General features: G+C 40.6%; 1 protein-coding gene across 3 annotated transcripts in view; it reads right to left on the bottom strand.

The window, feature by feature from the left end:
* LOC118214568 (contactin-associated protein-like 5) overlaps window positions 1-22,125 on the bottom strand; it is a 150,034-nt gene that overhangs the window by 57,490 nt on the left and 70,419 nt on the right. For all 3 annotated transcript variants that reach the window (XM_035394642.1, XM_035394643.1, XM_035394641.1), the window contains 2 exons: window positions 17,621-17,731; window positions 12,242-12,435 (listed from right to left, as the gene is read on the bottom strand). In XM_035394642.1, coding sequence (XP_035250533.1) covers window positions 12,242-12,435; window positions 17,621-17,731 — 305 coding nt within the window. The remainder of the gene's footprint in view (window positions 1-12,241; window positions 12,436-17,620; window positions 17,732-22,125) is intronic.

Here is a 22,125-nt window from a genome sequence, read left to right as displayed (position 1 = left end):
TTTTTGAGTTTACTAGAACGTTTTAATGACACAATACATAATAACATAATAATAATTACATTTCATTGATGCACCTGTGATATGAACCCATGATACAACCAAGTACAACCATGCTGAATCAATATAAAGCTCTGATGCAAAGAGAAGAGCATTAAACCAAAATGAATCCCTTTCCATCAATAAGAAATTAGTCAAAGGAGTATATCTAAACAATGTTAATAAAGAATACAATTTTAAAAAGTGTGAAAGTGAAAGACATAGCGAAACACCCACTGCTGTATTTAAAGGGCACAAATACATGATCCTTCCGCATTATTGCAAAAACATGAGGCTTATTAGTAGTATCCACCTACACAGTTACACAGTACACCTAGTCAAATGTACATAGCCGGGAAAAAAACACGAATGATTACCCAGGTGCTTCTACATTCAACAAATAGGAAAAAAAAACGCATTTGAAACGCTTCAGGACTTCTGTCAAAATGAGCAATTCCACTCATGCTGAGGTGTGTCCACACTACCGGTGCCACGCAATAGAGCTGCCCAGTAACTTTGCTCCACCCCAAAGGTCACATAGCATGGCAGGAGACCTAGTACCAATCAGAGGATTAGCATATCAGTGTAGGGAAAATCTTACACTTCAATTTAGATGTCTTTTCTGTCTCAGTGCAATTGTTAAAGACCATGGTGTGACTACTGACTCATGTCTTCTTTCAGGTATACAAAAATACAATCACAACAGCAACCTTCTTTCTGCTTAGGACTATATCTAAATTGGGTGAAAGATATCAAAAAATGGTTCATTGTTTTATAACCCTTGGTTGGACTCCGTTAATGATTTACTATCTGTTACTAGCTGGTTGCACTAAGCTAACATTGAAAAGGGTCCAACTGGTTCAGAATACAGCTGCTAGGATGGATTCTTACAAGAACCAAGAAATGTGAACAGTCTGGTGCTTGTGGCCTCTTCATTAATTGCCTGTTTTGAGTTCAAGGCTCATATCCTACCTTATAAGGCTTTAAATGGTCTTGTACCAGAATATCTTTGTAGACTACTTATCTCTCACCCTCCACCACGATTACTTCATTCAGAAGGTGCTGACTAAATTAAAATTCCAAGAATAAGAGTTACAGTGTGATACAGACGCTTCTCCTACAGAGCTCCTATGGGACAATATCCCCTTTTCATGTTTGGGCTTTATGTTTTTAAACATAAGCTCAAAACTTTCTAGCCTTTCCTTCCTAGCCAATAGATCAATATGCAGGGGAAGGGTGGATCAAGACACTAGAGCTCTCTGGTGATCTGAGCTGACAGTGCCTTCTTCCTGTCACTGCATGTGAACGCTCTGGTTTGCTGTTCCGTGCTACGCTGGTGTGCTGTCTGTCCAGCCCTATTTCTGTAAAGCACCTCTGTAAAAAATCGCTATGTATACAAAAATGATTTGAAGAATATCCCAGTGACGGCAGCTGGTCGATTGAGGGCACCTGACATGTGCTAAACATTTTGTCTTTATGAAGTGCCCAAAGGAACCCTAGCAGATAAACCCTCCACACCACTATCGACACAAGTTGTGTTTCGCCACTGAAAACTCCATCGTAGTTGACAAACAGCATAGCAAATGTTTGAACCTGTGCCTACAGCAGCAAGCTTGCCCGCACAGTGAACTAAGCCTGTCAGGATCCCCAAGTTAATGTCATATTTACGCACTCAATTCACACAAGCACGCACACACACACAGACACACACACACAGTTTAGTCGAGCAGTCTTGCAGTAGACTCATTTCATTTGCTCCTCTTAAATGGCATCTATTGTACACACCCTATGAGTGAAGCTCAGAGAAAGAATTTGGCTGGATGGCTCTGATAAAATCGGATGTGCTAAGAGTATCGATGTGGCATCTGCATTTTTCAGGAAATTTCGAACACAGATGGACTTTCCACTCAAAAATGTATTCATTCCAGGGTTCTAATGCATAAAAGCTATATCTCGGGGGCCAAGCATGGAAATGTTACTTATAAAACAACGGCATTTCTTTTGTAACCACTAAATTATATTGAAAATTCAATGGTGCTCTACCAAGTTTGAAAAATAATTAAAATTCCATTGCTGAATTAGAACCAAGGAGCTTGTTAATACGAGGACATATTCATGAAATGCAGTGAAATATTGGATGGCAGAAGTGTCCTACTTGAATCAGGATTTAAATCATTAGCCTCTAGAACACAGGCCAAGCCACAGGAAACACATGGACAAACGCACACACATACACACGCGCCTGCACGCACACACACACACATCGCACACATGTATGGCATGGTCCCTTTCTATTATTATCCATACAAATAGAGTAATGGAAATGATCGTGGGGAAATAAAAAAAAAAACATAATTACTTTAATTTGGTTTTCCAAAAAAGGAAAAAAGGATTCAGATTGTATAATGAGCATTTATATTTCATCATTCATAGATTTATTTAGATATTGTAGACAGTAATTATAGAAGACATGAATAACAGAAGAATAACCCTGCCATATGCATTCCTTTCCATTATGACCAAATAAGATGTGATATAACATCATATGTCACATGACCCAAGGAAACCAGCTGCTGTAAGCACATGATATTTCCATGTCCTTATGTCAATGGTTGTGATGCATTATTAATTACAATGAATACTACATAAGACCCACTTCAACTAAAATATTGCCTTTTGCATACTGTCCATATGGCTGGCTATTCATGGAAATCCTGTGAGAAAGCCTACCCGTTCAGTAGGCCAGTTCCCTGGCCACTGCCGCTAACACTGCCAGAACCCTACCGGCGAGACTTTAACTCCCATCACATCAAAGGGGGCAGGCTGGGCTGTAAACAGCTCTCCGTTGACTACGCTGCCCTCACCGTTTCCGTCCCTGCCCCTCCCGAGTGTGACGGATTGGTCCTGTTAATTAAGCGCTTCCTCTCCAATGGCAGATTCCCGAGTCTCAGTTAACGTCAGCCTGACATGCACATCCGCAGACCCGAGGTAGCGGTTTGCCTTCACAGTTCTAACAGCATGAAACAACTTTGGAGCAGGCTGCTTAAAAATCCCAGGGTAAAAGGACGGGTTAAACGTCCACAGCTGCCTTTGGTGGGTGTCTGAGGTGCATGAGAGGAAATATACGTATGTATGAGTAAGTCCTGAACAATGAGAATCTGTAGGAGTATGTTGACTGTACACATCACATGACTTCATGTAAATTCATTATTATTTAATTTTTCACTTTCATTTAAATGAGACACAGAAATGGGATGAGATTCCAGGGTACAGAGATCAACGCCGTTAGCTGTACGCGAAGAGAAACAACGTAAGGATCTTTACAAAAGCCTTTGCGATACATTTCCTGTCAGTGACGTGAAAATGGCACCTCTAACTGCCATTTGTGTTACTGTTTAAACTACTTAATTTATTAAGTGCATGAAAAGCCCAGAAATGTATCCATATGGACACTACTATCACAAGACAAATCTTTCTGATGATTATCCCTTTAAAGGACTGAAATGTAATATCAGATAGCACCATATCATACCTGATTACTTCCACACCTGCACAATCACCCAGGGGGCTGCGTTTGTGCCAGGAGCTCCCCAGGCTTTTGGCTCACTTAATCGGATCATTAGCGGCTCATTGAGAGCGACCTCCTGGTTTCCCTGGTATTTTTAGCCATTTCCCCCTCTCGTAGTGCCTTCTCCAAAGCTCAGAGCTCATTACACGAGACTCCCAGAGCCTAGAAGACAGGAAAAGGTGGCAGGAATAGATCCTGCTACAGCAACACAGCAACCAGGCATTTACACATAGGCTATACCCAGAAGGGCATTTACACCAAGGCTATACCCAGAAGGGGATTTTATTTTTTTGCTTCCTAGCAAGTGACATAAAGAGCCTCTGCTTTTGCTAACCATTCTGCATAACTGGTGGTATGTGGGGGAGGGGGTCGGGGGGAGGGGGGCAACAGTGGTGATGTGGGAATCGCAGCATTATTGCAATTACATGTTTGACCACATTTCACAGCCTTGTTTCAGTACTCAGACCTAAAGGAATTATTAAATGTATTTCAGCAAATTCCGTACTCTATTAAAAAGAGCCCTCAAAGGAAAACAACTAATGAGCCAGGTGACAGGCTTGTCTTTTAATTTTAGGACTGAAAATGATTCATGATTTGGTCCATGTCTGCATACACTGCACATTCATGGAGCCTCAGCCGTACACCCACAAGGACTGTAAATGTGTTACATCATGCACTGGAATCAGAACTCACATAAACACTTCAGTTTGACTGTAGATATCTGCATTTCAGAGCAGATATCTACAGTCAATATCTCTAAAATGCAAATAGAATGACTTCTACTAATAGATGAAGATTTACCAAATGGTTAAGAAGTAACTGCCAGTTGGACTCCTTTAAAAAAAAAAAAAAAGGTGTTAAAAAATCAAGTGTTACAGCATATCCATATAATTCAGCAGTCTACAAGCAATATGTTCAAAGATAAAGTTAGCTATCAGCTAGCAGAAAAAAGAAATAAAGCAAATGAGATAAACTACATACCATTTACAGTTTATGGGTAAAGAAATGGTACTGCAGGAGTCAAACCTAACCATTGAGAAATTTGAGCCAATTTCAACTGTGCACGTCTACTTCAAGAAGCAATAAAATCTAAATGCATCAAGTTTATGCACTGCTGAGCCGTAACCCTGAATGCCTTTCTGAAATCATACATAAATAATCATAAATACAGACCTGAAAGGTGACAACAGCAATTCAGTGACTCATAGCGGCCACCGACAAAGATGGGGCAAGGCTCTCCGAGAAGTCTTTTAGGAATTCCAGAGGAATTTGTTTCATCGCGTCAGGCTTTGGTTAAAATGGTAATCAGGGTTTTTGGTCAGCTTTAACAGATAGCGTTTGAACCCGTGGCATTCCCAGAATCTTATCAGTCACAGCGTTGGAGTCATTGGGAGCAGGGATTAGTTCTTTACCAAACCAAGTGGAAAATCTCTCGTATGTATATCACACATGGCCAATATTGTTTCACATTCATAACTGCCACCATTGCCACTATTGCTAAAATTTTATTTTTACTTTCATATAAAGCTGCAGGAAAGGTTGGAGAAAGTAGGAAATATTGTGCAGTACATGAAAGGAACTGCGGTCTTCAAGCTGGCAGAAAATTGTATTAGCTGCTGCATTGGCCGTGTACATTTGAAGAAAAAGCATCTAAAGGCTCAGCAGTGCCACTCATTTCACCCCTGCTTTCAACATCCACAACATACCCGTGCACCTCGCCCCATGACTGCCAAAGGTCAGCCCACCAGCCAGCCCTGGAGATCCTCAAGGGGTTAAAGGAGTGTAGCATAGAGCAGCATGAAAAACACTGCACAACCTCTCCTCTCACAAGATGAGATCAGAGTGCAGAACTGTGCTCCTTTACAAACACTGTGAATCGCACCCACCTACCCTCTGCAATCTCTCCAGGTTCACCGCCTTCTCTGCAACTGAACTGCGCTCCTGCCCAGAGGATGTGTGGATGCTGGGATATTCGTGTGTGCTAATTAATACTGTTATGATGCAAAATATCCTTCGCAAATTATGGCAGCATGGTAACATTACAGATTTAATATCACCAGATTTCAGATGTGGGGTTTTTCTTTTTTGGTCTATGTGGTCATTCAGAAAGTTTAAATACACTGTTCCACCATTACTATGCATTCATCCTGAACAGTAAAGATCACTTGCTCACAAACACTAATAATCATCAGAAATATGGTTATGGTATGCACATAACTTGCTTTTTGCTTGTAACTGCATAAGAGACACCAGCAGGCCAAACTCAACTGGGTGATGAATTCACATGCAAATCACACACTAACATGATGTAACATCACCTGTTCAAGGCATTACACACTCTTTTATTATTTTGGTCTTAAGCCCTGGATTTAGGAAATACTTGAGGGACATCTGTTTTAGAATGTGAATAAATTAGCAATGAGAGATGTGATTGCAGTGTATAATTACACAAGGTGTAGCTTCACAATTGCAGGGAAGGTTATGATGCTGGAAAACACCTCTCTGTGCACACCTGAAAAACTTCTAAAAACCCAGGCTTTAATTCAGAATTTTTGCTCATTTCTGTCCCATTTGCGTGTTGATTTTCCAAAATTCGGGAAGACTTACAGTCATTGAGTTCAAGCAAATAGGTTACGGTGTATCCAAGCACACCTGCAGCAGCTAGAAGCAGGCTTCTGCAATTTAACGTTGTGCATGCAGTTTGTCTACATTAAAACCACCAGGATGTAAAAAGTCTAGCTAAGTAAAATCTTCTGCTTAGCTGTGACATGCTCTCATGAAACTGCAAGACGTTTAGTGTCGACTTAATTGCCTATGGAAAAGCCTTTAAGCATCTGACCAGCATGACAAACCAGTGAATGTTGCACAATGCAGATCAATGGCTCCCATGAAACTGAATCATGTTAGAGTCTCCTCATAGCGACTTAGCTGTCATATTTTCCGTCACACTACCACTATCCAAGGTTTTTCTGAGCAAAATGTTTTTCAACACAAACATAAATTTGTAACTAAAACAGCCAACACAACCACAGCATATTTTGGGCATTCAAAGTGCTCTCACAGAGTTTAGTTGACTTTCGTGTATTTATTTTTCATTTTAAGGGGAAAGGAAAATAGAGCTCTGTAAGTATTAATGTGGTAAGAATAAATGATTCAGCCGGATGCAGCCATGGCACGAACTGCAATGACATGACAGCAATGAAACTGGACTATGTTGACTGGATAGGAGTTACATTGGGGTGGTAAACAAGTGAGGGAGTGCAACCACCACCATACAAATAGACGCTTCTGTAGGTGCTGTGAGAATGTCATTCAGTATATATAAGAACTGTAAAATTTATACTGAGAATGCACAGCTGATGTTTGTTGTGTCTTATCCCCAGTGGGAATAGTGCCTGAGGCACTGCATAAATATGGATCAGTCTAGGGGTCACTGCTTCCCTCCTACACTGTATCTGTGAACATTTTGCTTTGGTGTTTTTGCATAGCCATGTTTATTACAGTAAATCCATTGTTACATGGCTATGGTGATTCTGTAGCTAGCTAGCAAAGTTATGATAACATTAAAAGTTAACACTTGTAAGAAGGTCAGAAGAAATGTGCATGAATGTGGACCTGAATGTGAAAGAGGCGTGATTAGATGCATATGGATAGGAATAAATGTGGGAATGTGATCAGAAAGATAATTGTGGAAGATTGGTTTGCCTACATGAGTGTCTGGATCATGAAGGGACCACCACATAGACCTCTATAGAAAAGTATCTAAAGAAATGATAGGTACAATCATGAGATCACGTACCATCATACAAAGCTTCTTATTACCATCACTAAATTATGGGGGTGTTCCCTATGTAGTTTCTATCTTCCTCTTCCTGAATAGGAGGGGTCTCTTAGTGGTGGAGCAGGGTTTACATGTCTATTCCTGTCCAGACCTTATTCGGGAAAACAAAGGGAACCATGCAGTGAGGAAGGGCCTGTGCAGGATTGTATTTAAGGAAAGCCCAAAGAAACATTCAAGGAAAATCTGGGTATGTTGTTATCATATTTATTGTGCTGAGACATATGTGTATCAGGACTCACATGTGTTACGATGTGTGTATTAAGACTTACATGTGTATGTTAGTACTGGTATGTTTGGGGTTTTACTGTCTTCATTTATGCCAATATAAAAGAACATGCCCCAGTATGCCCAACTCCTTCCTAAATATCCCCCGCTCTGTCCGCAGCACTACAAGCAATTACGACCGCTGTTCGTATACAGACCATGGTGCATACATTTTGGTGTGGTGTCCCGGGCACTGGGGTACGTGTTCTTGAGTCTTGGAGTTAGGGTCCAGCGACTCACCCGGGGCTGGGTGCAAGGCTCATGATTGAGTTTCTGAGAAGCACATTCCAGGTCTTGCAAAACCCTGAGTACTGAGTTAGGTAACATGTCTTAAGATTGAGTTTCTTAACATTCCAAGTCTTAAGGGTCCACTGAGAGCTGAGTTTGGTTACAAGTCTCAAGATTGAGTTTCTAGCAACAGATTCCACGTCTCAAGGGACCTCTGAGTACCAAGTCAGATAACATATTGTATAAAAGTATACAAAGATAAAGTATTGGACCTCTTGAGTTCCTCACAAGTTAAAAAAGAGCCTGAGGGAGTGTAGCCGAGAGAGCCAGAGCTCTGATGCACAAGCATACTGCTCAACACCATGGTGTACATATGTATCAGACTCTGGGTATTTAGTTATCTCAAGATTCGAACCAACAGCTAAAATTAATTTTTAAAAATCCCTTCAAAATTGAAATCTTTTTCTTGGAATATTTTCTTACAAGGAATGATGAGATTTTTCCCCCATTGAAGCATGCATTAATTCATACTAAAAATTTTGGTCTAACAGAGGCACTATAGCTGTGGTCCATACTAACATACTTCAGTTTAGACTTCAAGATTTATGCATGAATATTTTGGATCTCAAATACCAACAGGGTCGACTATTGGCCTATGACATCACTTGATCATTGTGATCATCCAACACTGTGGTTCAAGTGTTTTTTTCTTTTTTATTACTGTACGTACTTGTTGGTGGATTCGCCCAAATTCCCACCAGAATTGATGGACAGCTTAAAATTAGACAGGCCTATGGCCAATACTGAGTATCAGAAATAGGGAGGAAAACAGGCTAAAAATAAAACACACAGGGGAATACACAACAGCCCACGATTTGTAACGTATACCCATGGAATCTTTATATATGTGTTGTTCTGCCAGAGGGTAATATGTTAATGCACAGCAGAGTGGGTTCAAGTAGCAGCAACCTGAGGCATTATCTCAGCAAAAAGAGCGGGAGAGGCAGGAGCAGTAGCCAGATACACTTGCGCATTTAATTCCCACCTTCATTCCATGGCTCATTTCCTCCAAGGGCATAACAAAACATTGTTTAATCAGAAACTGTGACATAATTGTACCTTAACAAGCCTGCTCTGTCAAAAACCTCCAGTTTCCCTGGGGTGACTCAGTTTCCATATGGGGGTCCTGGGAAAATGAAAACTGCAGGACCATGCAGGGGAAGAGACATGCAAGAGCAGGCCTTGTTCTCCCCTAGCATTTTAGTATATTCATGCTGTCCTGTGAGAGGCTTTCAGCCTTCCATAGTCTCAGGGTTTCTGTTTTCAAACACAAGGTAGCTTCCTTTGAATATGAAGTTTGAAAGTGGGCAAGAAGTATCAGCAAAATGAATTTTGAATGAGATACTTTTGCTTTGCTGTTGAATTCCACTTGTGTTGACTTAGGCCTCCAGTTAGCAGCCCCATTCTTAACCTTGAATGCTATATTGTGGAATGCATCACATTTTCCCCTGAGTTCTAACACAGTATTACAAACGCTCAAGCTGCTGAAATTAATGGAAAAGGTTATGTTAAGTTATTTTCAAGAATGCTGGTGTAAATACTGTATATTCATATTTATGCCTGGTTAAGCCATTTGAACCCATAGATTCAGTACCCTCCATAAGTATTCACACTCTTGATAAATATATATATGTATATATATATATATATATATAAAAGACTGTGTAAAATACATAATACAAGTACTGGGCTATATTTTATTCTCAAATATGTGGAAAATGTACTTCTTTAAAATGGAATCTACCAAAATAACACTTTTCTCACATTTACTACTTCAGAATGGAATCCAACAAAATAATATTTTTCTCAAATTAAAATTACTGTAGTTACTGTATATATACACCCAATATGACCCAAAGTATCTAGACATCACTTGGTCTGGCGCTGTTCAACTGTTTGGGGAAGGCACTTTCCTGTTTCACCATGACAATGCACACAGTGAGGTCCATATAGAAATGGTTTTGTTGAGAACAATGTGGAAGAACTTGACTGGCCTGCGAAGAGCCCTGACCACAACTCCATCCAACACCATCGGGATCAACTGGAAAACCAACTGGGAGCCAGGCCTAATCACCCAATCAGTGCCCAACCTCACTATGATGCTCTTCGGGCTGAATGGAAGCAAATCCCTGCAGCAATGCTCCAACATCTAGTATAAAGCCTTCCCAGAACAGTGTAGGTTGTTATAGCAGAAAATGGTGGATCAACACCATGTTGGATGTCAGGTGACAACATACTTTAGGCCATATAGTATATATATATATATATATATATATATATATATATATATATATATATATATGATAATATGATAATTACATTGCCCATCTATACATGTTGGTGCATGAGAACTGGTATTTCCCTCACTGTATTTGTCATTCTCACCTGTTTGCAAATGACCACCTCTACTGTTCTGCTTTGATGTATACATTCATGCACAAATACAAGCTCCCTCATTTGAGGCAAAAAGAGACTAATGCAAACTCTTGGCAAGAACTAAATTATGAGAACCTCTACATGCTAAATTATCTGCAATGATATTCCACGGCTGGCTACTGCAGGAGCAGCCAATTACTGTGTGTGTGGGTGGGCATGCTGTCAACGGGAGGTGTCTGCTGCAGCTGCTGGCAGGGGCCAACGCACCAACGAGAATGCCTCTGTATCTATTCACTATGGCCGTGCATGGTAGTTTTTGTAGCTTTTTTGTAGCTCTTGACTGGATAAATATGCCAGGTTAAAAGCTTGAAACTGCAAAGACTTGGTCATACATTTTTAAGACAAATCCTGAACACCAGGGTCAGGCAATATCTGTTCTCCCCAGAATTTCAAAAGAACTTTCAATAAAACAAAGGCTTAAAGATTGGAGCACCAAGGACGGAAATTTCACAGCATTGACATTTTAAACTATGATTTACATTAACAACTGCCAAGCAACAACAAATAAATTCGCTTTAAAAATTAAACATTATTCAATGATTCTGTGTATTTTTTGCAAATTCTGTCCGTTCATTTAGCAAAAAAAGAGTTTGGTCACTTGTTTTACAGGACAGTCAATTGCTTTATTTTCCACAACTGAAAAAACAAAACTCAGTACAAGCCAACCTTACATCATTGACTGTATCTACCCAATTTCTCCTAATTGACAATAACTGCCAAATGAAAATAACAGGCCACGTCTGTCAAGGGCTTTGTTTTGAAATACTCACATTTAATTGGCAACATTTTCCACAGATCCTGTTGATTTTATTTTTTTCATAAAATATACACATCAAATGTCATACCCAGCCGATGAAATCTATTCTTTATGAGTTGCAGCACTGTATTAAGGCCAAGAGAGAACAGGTAACAAGGAGCACAATTCATGCACCAAACACATTTGTGGTAAATGCAGAGGGAAAGTTAAAAACTTGTCACAAGAGTCAGTTTTGATTGATAGGGCTTGCTACGTAAAACGTTTACCTTCGTTCCTTATTTCATTACAATGTATTTCATGAGGCCTATATGCAGTTACAGTACGTGCAATGAATGAATTAGGCCACTTTTTACATTTTAATACACACACAAGCCCACACAACTTCTTATTGTTCCTGCTTACTTTTGCTTTTAATGGTATGTTTAATGTGTGGCCATAATAAATGATTCTTGTTTTTTTTTCTCGGTAAAACATTAATGAGGACAAGTAGGTATTATTTTCACCATATAACACATCTTTTGATTTCATGCTCTCCTTCATATTTCCCTCATCTTAAGATGCTTCTATCAGTGGCCATTGATATTGTTATTACATCACTACATGGTTCAAGTGACCAGTGTGAGTGAAGTACAGAATTGCCAACCTCACGACCCCCGGTTACCAGCGCCAGTGTTACAATCAAATAGATTAAAGAGTAACTGCACATCATACTGAAGGGAAAGACAGAACAGCTAAAAAAACAGACACTAAAATGCAATGGTACTGATAACTGCAGCAAGCTTATTAAGAAGTATAAATATGAGATGTACAAAACTTTGTCTGAGAGATTGTAAGATATGAAAGAAAAGAAACACAGAGAACAAACAGCTGAGCGCGCACTGTGGCCTGGGTCTAGCGGAGGAGCACCCACAAAGCAGTGCTAACAGGGCTAACAGGGCTCGACAGTACAAGCCAAAGCCTCGCGACGCCACGGTGGTTCCACGGCAGTTCCACTAGGTCGCACTCACTCATAAGGGCCGCAGTTGACCAGGAAGGGAAAAGCCGGACTCACCCACACCCCGTCCTCCTGTCTGTACTGCTTCCAGGAGCGGCCCGTGTCGCTGAACAGCAGCACGTAGCCCGTCGTCCAGTCCAGGCTGCCGTGGCGACCCTGCGTGGCGACGGCCGTCACCTCCACCCTGTCCCGGAGGTCCACCTGCAGCCACGGGTGCCTGTCCGCCCGCCGCGGGGCCCACCCGCCCCCTCCTATGTGGGGAAAAGAGAACGGGGAACGTGAGATGGAGCCATGGAAAAATTAGCTTTGGTAGCACTTTTTTCGCCAATAAAATAACTTCTGCCAGCACCTGATCTGTAAATCATAGTGCATCTGACCTTTCTAAGAAGACCATACCTTCCTGTAAATAAACTGTAATTACTTCATGTACTGTACTGTGCAAGTCTGTTACTATACATTGTTTCCACAGTGGCTGCAAAGTAACTAAGCTTGAAAGATACAGAATTGTATTTATGAAACATGAACTTAATGTTCCATCTTAATTGAAAATGATCTGCATGCAGAGCGAGAGAAAGAGAGAGACACAGAGAGAGGAGGAGAGAGAGAGGGGGAGGGAGAAAGAGAGAGATAATTTAGTGATTGTCCAATGGCAAATTCAATTTCTAGTTCAAAGAAGAAAAAAAAATCAAATACTAGCTCAGTTTGAGGTTCACACAACATGCCCTAACAAAGCTGCAAAGAAACAATGTGTGTCCCTTTATGAATGCAAGGTTTAATCAGAGCTTACCTTTTATGAAAACTATGTAATCCGTGTCTGTTTTAAAGAGCTAATTAAGAAGAGAAAATCATTTCATGTATTAATTAGAGAATGAAATATATTTCAGGTTGGAAAAAATATCTAAATGGATATGCAAAAATTACCAAAGTGAAAGAAAATGTTTTATTTCCATGATTCACACAAAAAAGAATATAATCACCGCTAAACAGTTGAGATGTAATTGCAAATGTGTTACAAGTTTAATAAGTACACCTCCCTATCTTGCACTTTATGCAGCCCCTCAGGAGGAGAGAGGAAAAAAATACAATTCTTCATTTTTTCATTTTCTTCTATTTTTGAGAGCACAGGATGACTAGTATTTTTCTATACTTACAGGCTGTCCTTATGGTGTGTGTTTATTAGTACGCCTGTATCATGCCCACTCTTCAATCTTGGAGCATCGCAGTAAATTGGAAGCCGACTCCAGGACTACCCAGGAGTTATCACAGGCAGTGAGTGTTCAAGTGGGAGCTGTAGTTAGTTGTACAGATTTCTTCAGCTTGGTAAAACTATAGCTACGCCAGAACCACTTTTATAAAAGCCCAGAATATACACTATATTAAAGATGTTGCTACGATAAAAACATAATATCAGGTCATTCTGATTTCTAGATGGACTCTTCTCCAAAGATTAACTGCTGTATCTTCTTAGTGACTAGTTTTCTTTTGAGACAGTGCAGTAATGTACTGCCATGATCTGGCTTCTCTGGTTGCCATTGTGTTGGCGTAACAGTTAGAAATCATCTTGGCAACCTTGCTTATGATGCCTGTAAATATCCCCTCAAGTCATTCCATGTATTAATTACCCTGTGTGAGGAAATTTTGTTATGGTGACTAAAATATTATTTGGATTTACACGCCTCCTTGGTCCTCTTACCCAAAGTGGTACAAAAAATATAAACAAGCAAATATGTGAGACCACTGGTGAGAGATTGCAATTAAAAATGATCTCTTTCAGCATGTTAAACAAAGACTGCATCTCAAGAAGCAAGACATGGATTAAATCAGAGTCATTTGACAAAGGCAAGATAGCAATTCAACAGTGCATTAGAGTTTCCGGCTAACGTTTCTTCGGGTGTCCCAGGGAATTCCGGCAGCCAGTGTAGCTGTGCGAGAGGCAGCGGTGCCTCAGTGACACGCTGCAGCCCTGCCTGGTTTTACAGGGAGGCCGCACGTCCCCTTGAGCTCGCCTCAGCACTTTGATGTGCGCTGCGCATTGAAGTCAGAGCAGCTTGTTCGCAACAAAGGAAAACAAGCTTCCCAAACATGTTTTCTTTCTGTCCCCACATGGCAGGCCAGTCCCCAATTATAGCGAGTTCTATGATGCCAAGGAATTGACACTGCGGTGCCAAAACAACTACGTATGTCTTCCTCTTTGCTAATTGCTTATATTGTTTTTTTCCAGGCTGATGGCTTTATGGGGGAAAAAAAAAAATCTTAGAAACATGAACATGCGTGCATGTGTGCGTATATGCACAAATTAGATGATTACACAGAATTTGAAACTGAACAAAAAGACCCATACGTCACATGGGCTAATTACATTACATTAATTGCAGTTGGTACAATTAGCACATTTTGCTTAGGGGACTGAGTGTAAGAGCCAGAATGTACCGTGGTGAACAGTGAGGCATGATGGGAAATTTTGTACAGGGATGGGTTGGGGAGGTAGCTCTGCTCCTAGCTTTGACAGGTGTGAGCCTCTGATACACGACACTGGCCCAGCAGACAACACACAAAGAAACCGAGGGGCACTTTGATTCCAGACTGGCTGTTCGAATGCTGCCTTCCTGGGGTGCATCTTGTGCAAAGGCCTCTGCTCAGTCCAGATAACCTTTTAGTCCAGAGGCCAGGCATTCACCACCACACAGCTTTGCTTTGCATTGTGTGGGTGGTTCATTGTTCGGCATCTCTGCGGGCTTGTGGCTGTGGCATAAAATCTTGCCTTTCTTCTGTGAGCGCTGTTGAACAACTAGAATAAAGCAAACCGTGGCACACCAGCATTTATGAGTTTGCTGCCATGTTTTATGGCCCTTGTTTTGCATGTAACTGTTGTATTGTGCTGCCAGAGGGATTAAAAAAAGAAAAGAACATGAGTGTGACTTTCTCCCCAAAGCTGCGCTTATTGCAACAGTGAGAGAAGTGGGTAGAAATATGGCAAAGGTAGCAGCAATTCTGGTCATATCAATGTTATCTACTGGCGTGATGTCATGTGACATGACGGTGTAGAATCATGTAGCAATGCCATTTTGAAACATTTGTGTATCCAAAAACGTATTAAATCTAAATAGTAATATTGGTGTGCAGTCCTTATCCTTCTATATAGTTTGCTATTTATCAGGGTTTCAGCACCCCTGAATAACCTTTTTTAAATGAGTGAAGCATTTTGTTTATATTTTCAAGTATCACAAGGTATTTTGTCAGATGTTCTGGTCATATGCAGCTGTTATTCAAGTGAGCAACGTTACAGGTCTGTCTAATTCATTTGTTTACGATAAAGTAACTACTTAATTAGTTGTTTCTTTTGCCTCAGATCGAAAACAAATTAGGCTTCATTCAGCCAACAGCCACCAATCTGTTCAAGTAGTAGATGTGAATTAAATTATATTAAAGAGCCCTCTTATTTGCATTATGCATATCTCCAACATGTCTTTTACAGAAGTCTTATAGTAAACTAACTCATGAGGGTGTTACCAATTCTACCAATCAGAATTTGATTACCAGCTCAATCAGATCTAACCATCGAACAAAAGACAGCATCAATGGGCATTCCCTCAGGACCATAGTTAAGAAACACCAAGTCTTTTTTTATATTACATAAGGTGTTTTAAATGCTTAGGAACACAGAGAATAATGTGCTGAGCACAGCACTAATGAATGTTGTCTCCATCTCCAGAGGACTGCTCCAGCAGACACCTTTAGAACGCTCAACAAACCTGAAAAACACATTGATCCCCTTGGCTGTTAAAAAGCCTGTTTAGTGCTATAGGCCTTGCATAATGGTGCTGTTTGTTTTGCCCTCAAGACAATATATGATAATTAACAAGTATTGTGTAGAATTCACAGAAATAGCATAACACCAGTGTGTTGTAACTGTACATAAATATGTTAACCATGAAACAGGTGCTTTAAGGACCGCTTATGAACAACGTTTGTACATGACAATACAGTAGCACAGGTATTATCATTCAGCAAACAAACAATACTCACTGTATGTGATAGGAAATATAAATAAGGCATCAATTTGCAGGATCATAAGAAAAACACCTTTGAGTACTCAATTTGTGATTTTGTAAAGATTTTTAAAAATTTTTAATTTTAAATAATAATAATTTTAAAGAACCACATACATTCAATTTATTGTAAAGCTGGCATGAATTCTGAATAAACTGCTAAATAGGTTGTAAAATAGAGGATTTGGATTAAAACTATACATTGATTAGAGAGGAGATATGTCATAGTTTGCATTTTATCTAAATAGACATGTAAAAATATTCACAGTGACTGACGCTGTGCCCTTACACCTTGAATATTAGAAGTATGCAATCTGAAAGAGACCTGACTTTCAAAGTGCTTAAGCATGTTGAGTTGGAGCATAAACGGGTGACATCATCTCACCTCCACAGGAATGCCAGGGTCATCTGCTGCCTCTGGCAGACTGCATGGGCACACATGCACAGGCCCTGAGGTGAACACTATCTCACCGTATCTGCACACACACTCTATGTGCCTGAAAAAAAAAGCCCACGGCCTGTGGACTGCCAAAAGCTTTGGGCTGGGGCAGAACAGCACATGCTGCTGTTCACAGGCTGCCCTGTTACGGCGAGAAGCAATGTTCCGGAAAAGCAGATGGACTGCCTGGTCAGGACTTGGCTAGCCTTTGTGCATAAAATTTATTTTCAAATCTTCCAAAAAATATTGTGCTGGTAAATGATGAAAAATGAAACAAGACTTGGCTGTTCCAAAAAAAAACTGTTAATTTATTTAATCACAGGCACATTTAATTAAGGACAAAATGTTGATTTAATCCAGGTATCTGTACTAAGCTTGTGAAGAAAACAAGTCGGTCTAGATGCGTGAATCTGATCTTAATGGTGCTATACCCTTCAGAGAGAGTGTCACATTTAAAGAAAAATTACATATGATTTGTTCATTTCAGTAGAAGGTCACAGAAAAAAATGTTTCACACTGTCAGAAAATGTGTAAAGAGTTCTTCTGTGGGTGTACGGAGAGCAATAAAATTATAGTTTATTGCAAAATAAAAAAGATGCTGTCCGCTCAGTACAAATCGTAATGTGTACACTGTAGTGTGACAGAATCTTTCTTTGTTATTTCTATTGTTTCTGTGAATTGTGAAATCGAGTTGGTGTCTAAGATTTGTGGGTAAAAACTCGAAGCAAAGCAGCATACCCATTAGATTGATGAAATTAATCCATTAGTCTTCTCTCTGTGCCCCCAACTATCTTCACAGTGTAACTTGGGGTTACTGGAGATATCCATCAACCAGAAACCTACAGTTCCTCTGCGTTCTTACCTGAGCCTCCTTAAAGCTTCTCCTAACATTCATTGATATCCTAAATACAATCTGACACAAATAACTAATGGTATGGTCTAACTCACCGTCTCGGCTGTTGAGCTTGGCGAGGTACGGGGAGTGACTGTTGGAGGACTTGGACGAGCTCTCGAAGGAGGACTGAGGCAAAGGCGCCACCAACGGTTCATCACAGTAATCTGCGGGAGAGAAGGGAGGGTGACATCACACATTGCCCTTCTGCCGCATGCCATATTAGACCCGAACTCCAGGCCTGGCTTCTGAGTTTAACCCAGGTGAGACGGTTCAGTTAAGGACAGCCTTCGAATCACAAATCAGTTTTTTTCAGCAAGCTCCCAGACGACCTGCTGCTGGTCTCCCTCTCTGCCCCTACAGTACAGCCCTGGTGCTGGAGGGTCCTGCATGCGTAAACTTTAGCATCACTCCCCGAGTGTGTGAGAATCTCCAGTGATGAAGTGTTGGAAATCCCATTGGACTGCAGTTCCTAAAACTGGAGTTGCGTGGCCTTCAACTGTGTAATGAAAAATGACAGAGGGGCCCTGCAATTGTGCTCACTACATCCTTCCTACGTGGCTCCCTAGTCCTTACAATGCAGCTACACAACTGGTTTTCTTCATGAGCTAAAATGGCTATGGACAAATTACATAGTGAGAATCTTCCACAGGAACAGCAGGAAAATACTGTATCGAATGGTTGAAATAGTTGTGGTCAAACAGAATTTATTATCAGACATGCTTCAAAACATCACTGCACGAGGAAGGGACTCAAAAGCTTTGTTCTCTCGGGCTGAAGCAGCACCATTTGCAAATAAATCCATAATGTTTGAAAAATGACTGCTTCACAGTTATCAACGTGAATACACAATGTGCAATCTGCTTTGCCACAATTATCCCGCACAATTTCGGTTTAAGAGATTTAAACTATAATCTTCAAATTTGCCTACAAGAAGCATTTTGCTAAATGAATACATAAATAGAAAGCTATGCATACATATAAACCAGTGGATCAAGAAGCAAAGAGACATTATTTTCCATACAAACAGTTACAAATAACCAGACTAAATTTTAGCATGTGATTCCAAGGTCACAGGCTTCCTTTGTAAATATTCCAGATTGCTGCTCCATAATTATCCTAGTCTCAAGGTTATTGCATTTGGCTGCATTTATATGTGTGTTCCAATGCCTGTCCATTCTATTCTACCAATAGAGGTCAAGGTTGATTCACAGGTGTGATGCATTGCCAATCACGACTTATTCAGCGGAGCTCAAATAGAATATGAACTGCTTTCCCACAATTCAAATCAACCCCAGTGCTTAATCCATAGCATTACATCAAAGAGGGATCTTCAATGAATCAACGTGTCATTGCCATTAGTGCGATTACAGTAGATCTCTGCACTGTAAACACTTACAGTAGTGGCATGCAGAACAGCTGAAACTGGATTGGATTGGAGGTGAATGAGTTGCGGCTATGCTAAACTGCGCTGTCTGTGACATGGTGATAAATGGGGAATGATATTTCAAAGGTGACAAAGAGAAACAGTTTGTGAACTGAGCACATTTTAATATAACTCAACAAATCAAGGAAGCTCTCACGATGCAACAAGCTTCGCTTTCTGATGAATTATGAGCCTTTGTGTGTGAATAGCTAAAGAGGGACCATGCTAAATATTTAAATGTACCAAAACGGCTGCCAACTTGGACAGCTCAGAATTACATTGCATGCTTTCCATTTTTGTTGAAGAAGATTTACCATTCTACATGATTACAAAAACCTGTGATATGCATAACAAATTATGAAAGAATGCTGTGTCACTGCAGCATACACACATATACATGGATGTGCTCTACAATCCTGTGTCTGTGACACTCTTTGCATTATGCGTCCAAAAACACATCTTTATGAAATGCTTCTAATTACATAAAAAAGAGAAAATAGGAGATAAAGTTTGTGGTTTATCTTAGGTTTCAAGTCAAGTGGCAGAGAGGTTAGGGTTTGGATTATGGGTAAGGCTAGAGTTATAAAGATAACAATTATATGAACCATAAATTGTGGTCTATGATAAATAATGTAACAAGATGTAATTACATAGTACATTGGTTGCACAGTACTTGCAATGTAATTATTCTGGCAGTTTGCCAGTGTCAGGCATCTGTGTTCCTCTCAGATCTCATTAAGATGTCGTACCTTCAGACGTACTGTTAGATGTACTGTTAAGACGGCCCAGCTCAGTCACAAAATTTCCTTAGTGCACTATGAAAAGTTTCCCGGTGAAGGACATGTCTTTGGGCTGCTTTATTGACTTTGGTCTGCACTGTCTTGGTTATTTACAGGGTTCATAATTTCCTTTGTCACTGCAGAGATCAAAGAACTGAAGTAATAAATTCTAGTCCGGAGGGATACAGGCCACACTTTTATTAGATGCAAAGCAATGGCAGGTTTAGAGAGAAAACCACACAGAAGCACATATTCTTGCTGGTCTTGAAAGTCTGGAAATGCTAGTCATGCGCCCACCCTTATCCTGATGTAAGCATCTGCCTGAAATTCTCTGTTGCAGACAGTGGATCTATGGAGTGTATGATCTATGGAGTTTTTTTGCCAGAGTTTTTCTACCAGTGTGCCATTACAGCTTAGCAGGTGTGCCATGGAAAATTTTCTTATTCCACAATTGAACGTGCGTGACATTAGCGGCTAATGGGATAGTGGTGCCAAGGAATTTTTTGATTATAAAAAGTGTGCCGTAGCAGAAGAAAGGCTGGGAAACAGTCCTTTAGGGACATAATGCCGTGTAATGTAATATACTGCTGAGTGAGCCTGTGCCCAGGCTCCGGCTGCACCTGTGCCTCCTGTCCCTCTCTCTCTCACACTCTGACTCGTCCCCCAGCACGGGCCTGCACTGGACCCGCTGCTGGTGACAGCTGGCCCTTCTTTCAGCTGTGAACTCAAAGACTAGAATCTGCTGGTGGCCTTTTCACAGCATCAATCACCCCCCTCTCCAACACACACGCAGGCAGGCATGCACACACACACACACATGCACACATACTTCTATTGCCTCTATTATCCCACCCGCTCCCCCCCCCACCTGCCACCCCCCCCCCCCCCCCACCACCAACCTTCAACATCCCCCAGTGTCCCCGTTCCAGTTCACTTGAGCTAAGCTGATTATGCAGTCAATTAACCTTTCGCAGACTTCCTGAATGAGCCCTACATCAAAAAGAATCACATTCACTCTCAGATGTTGTTCTAATTCTTTCTAAACTCCAGGAAAAGAGAGTGAGACCAAAAGACAAGTGGGGGATCGATGGCAGTAAAAGGAGGGAGGGAGTGCAGTGGGGCACAAGCGGCCCAGAGAGAGTGTCTCCCTCTCCTTCATCCCTGCCGTGCCATTCTGCCAGGCCTTGGATTGGCCATGCCAAATGAAAATTAACTAACGCTTCCCGTTTCACATTCAGCTCTAAAGCTCCTGCTGAAGATGACTGTATGAGGAATTCTGAGTTCCCAGTAAGTGCTTCACTTGGTAAGAGATCTCTGAATGAGAGTACTGATGATGATGGGCTGGGAGCGTTTTCATCCCCAGTTTTGTTTGCTGAGGCCTAACTCCCCGTCTGAGACAATCCTCTAGCAAATTAAACTAAGAATGTGGTTACATTCTTCAGAATCAAGATGTGAAAAATTTAAAGATAACGAGTGGATGCAGGGCTATACTTTCTGGTTTTTACTCTTTCCTTTTATTGAAATGCAATTGTGCTTTAATTTATGAACTTAATTTTACACCATTTCCCTCTCCAGTTCTATTTCATTAGAGTTTTCGAGTTTTACTTTTTGTGCATTTTTCCTTAAGACATTGCCTTCTCTATATCTCAGCGTAAGACACGGTTAAAAACTGTTTTGTACTTCCTGTTAAACGAGAATCCTGTCGACCTCTGCAATAAGCTAGGTGACTGTCCATTACATTCTATCCCACCACTTCAGCTTCCTGGTTTCTGGTAATGACAATGACCTTGTAGTTCACCCTGACTCTCTGCAATGCGACTCCGACAGGCGTCCTCAAGCTAAAATACCATCAGTCCGTATATTTCACCCGAAGCCGGCCCAAACTCTCTCAGCTTCCAGCCCAGTGAAAGCCTGGATGAAGTAACTGTTCTGATAAAGGAAATTTTATTTTACTGGGATAGGAACATAAGGTTCAGAGTGATTAATGGATGGAGGAAACCTAGACTGGTTTTGTCTATAACCTTTTTCTGGTTGCATTGGTGTGCTTCATTTTGTTTTGCAATGATGAAATCAAACTCTTAATTTCGCGGCACAATGAAAGTTGAAAATGACCATTGTCATTGAAAGGTCACAGTTCCAAGGTCACAACATTCTGAAAGCGGTTTGTCACATTATAAGGTAAAACACAGAAGTAATCAGTTATATTGCCCAGGAACAGTTTGACAGGGACAGGAAGTGCAACATAGCATAAAAACACATGCTGTGCACACCTGTTATCTTTTCTTTGTCATTTGTCATAACCATTGCAAAAAAAAAACCAAAAAAAAAACCAAACATAAATCTATTATCTCAAACC

Source organism: Anguilla anguilla, chromosome 15 (genome assembly GCF_013347855.1).
Source record: "Anguilla anguilla isolate fAngAng1 chromosome 15, fAngAng1.pri, whole genome shotgun sequence".
NCBI lineage: Eukaryota > Metazoa > Chordata > Actinopteri > Anguilliformes > Anguillidae > Anguilla > Anguilla anguilla.
Note: the sequence above shows the minus strand (reverse complement) of the source record. Positions and strands in the feature narration are given on the sequence as shown.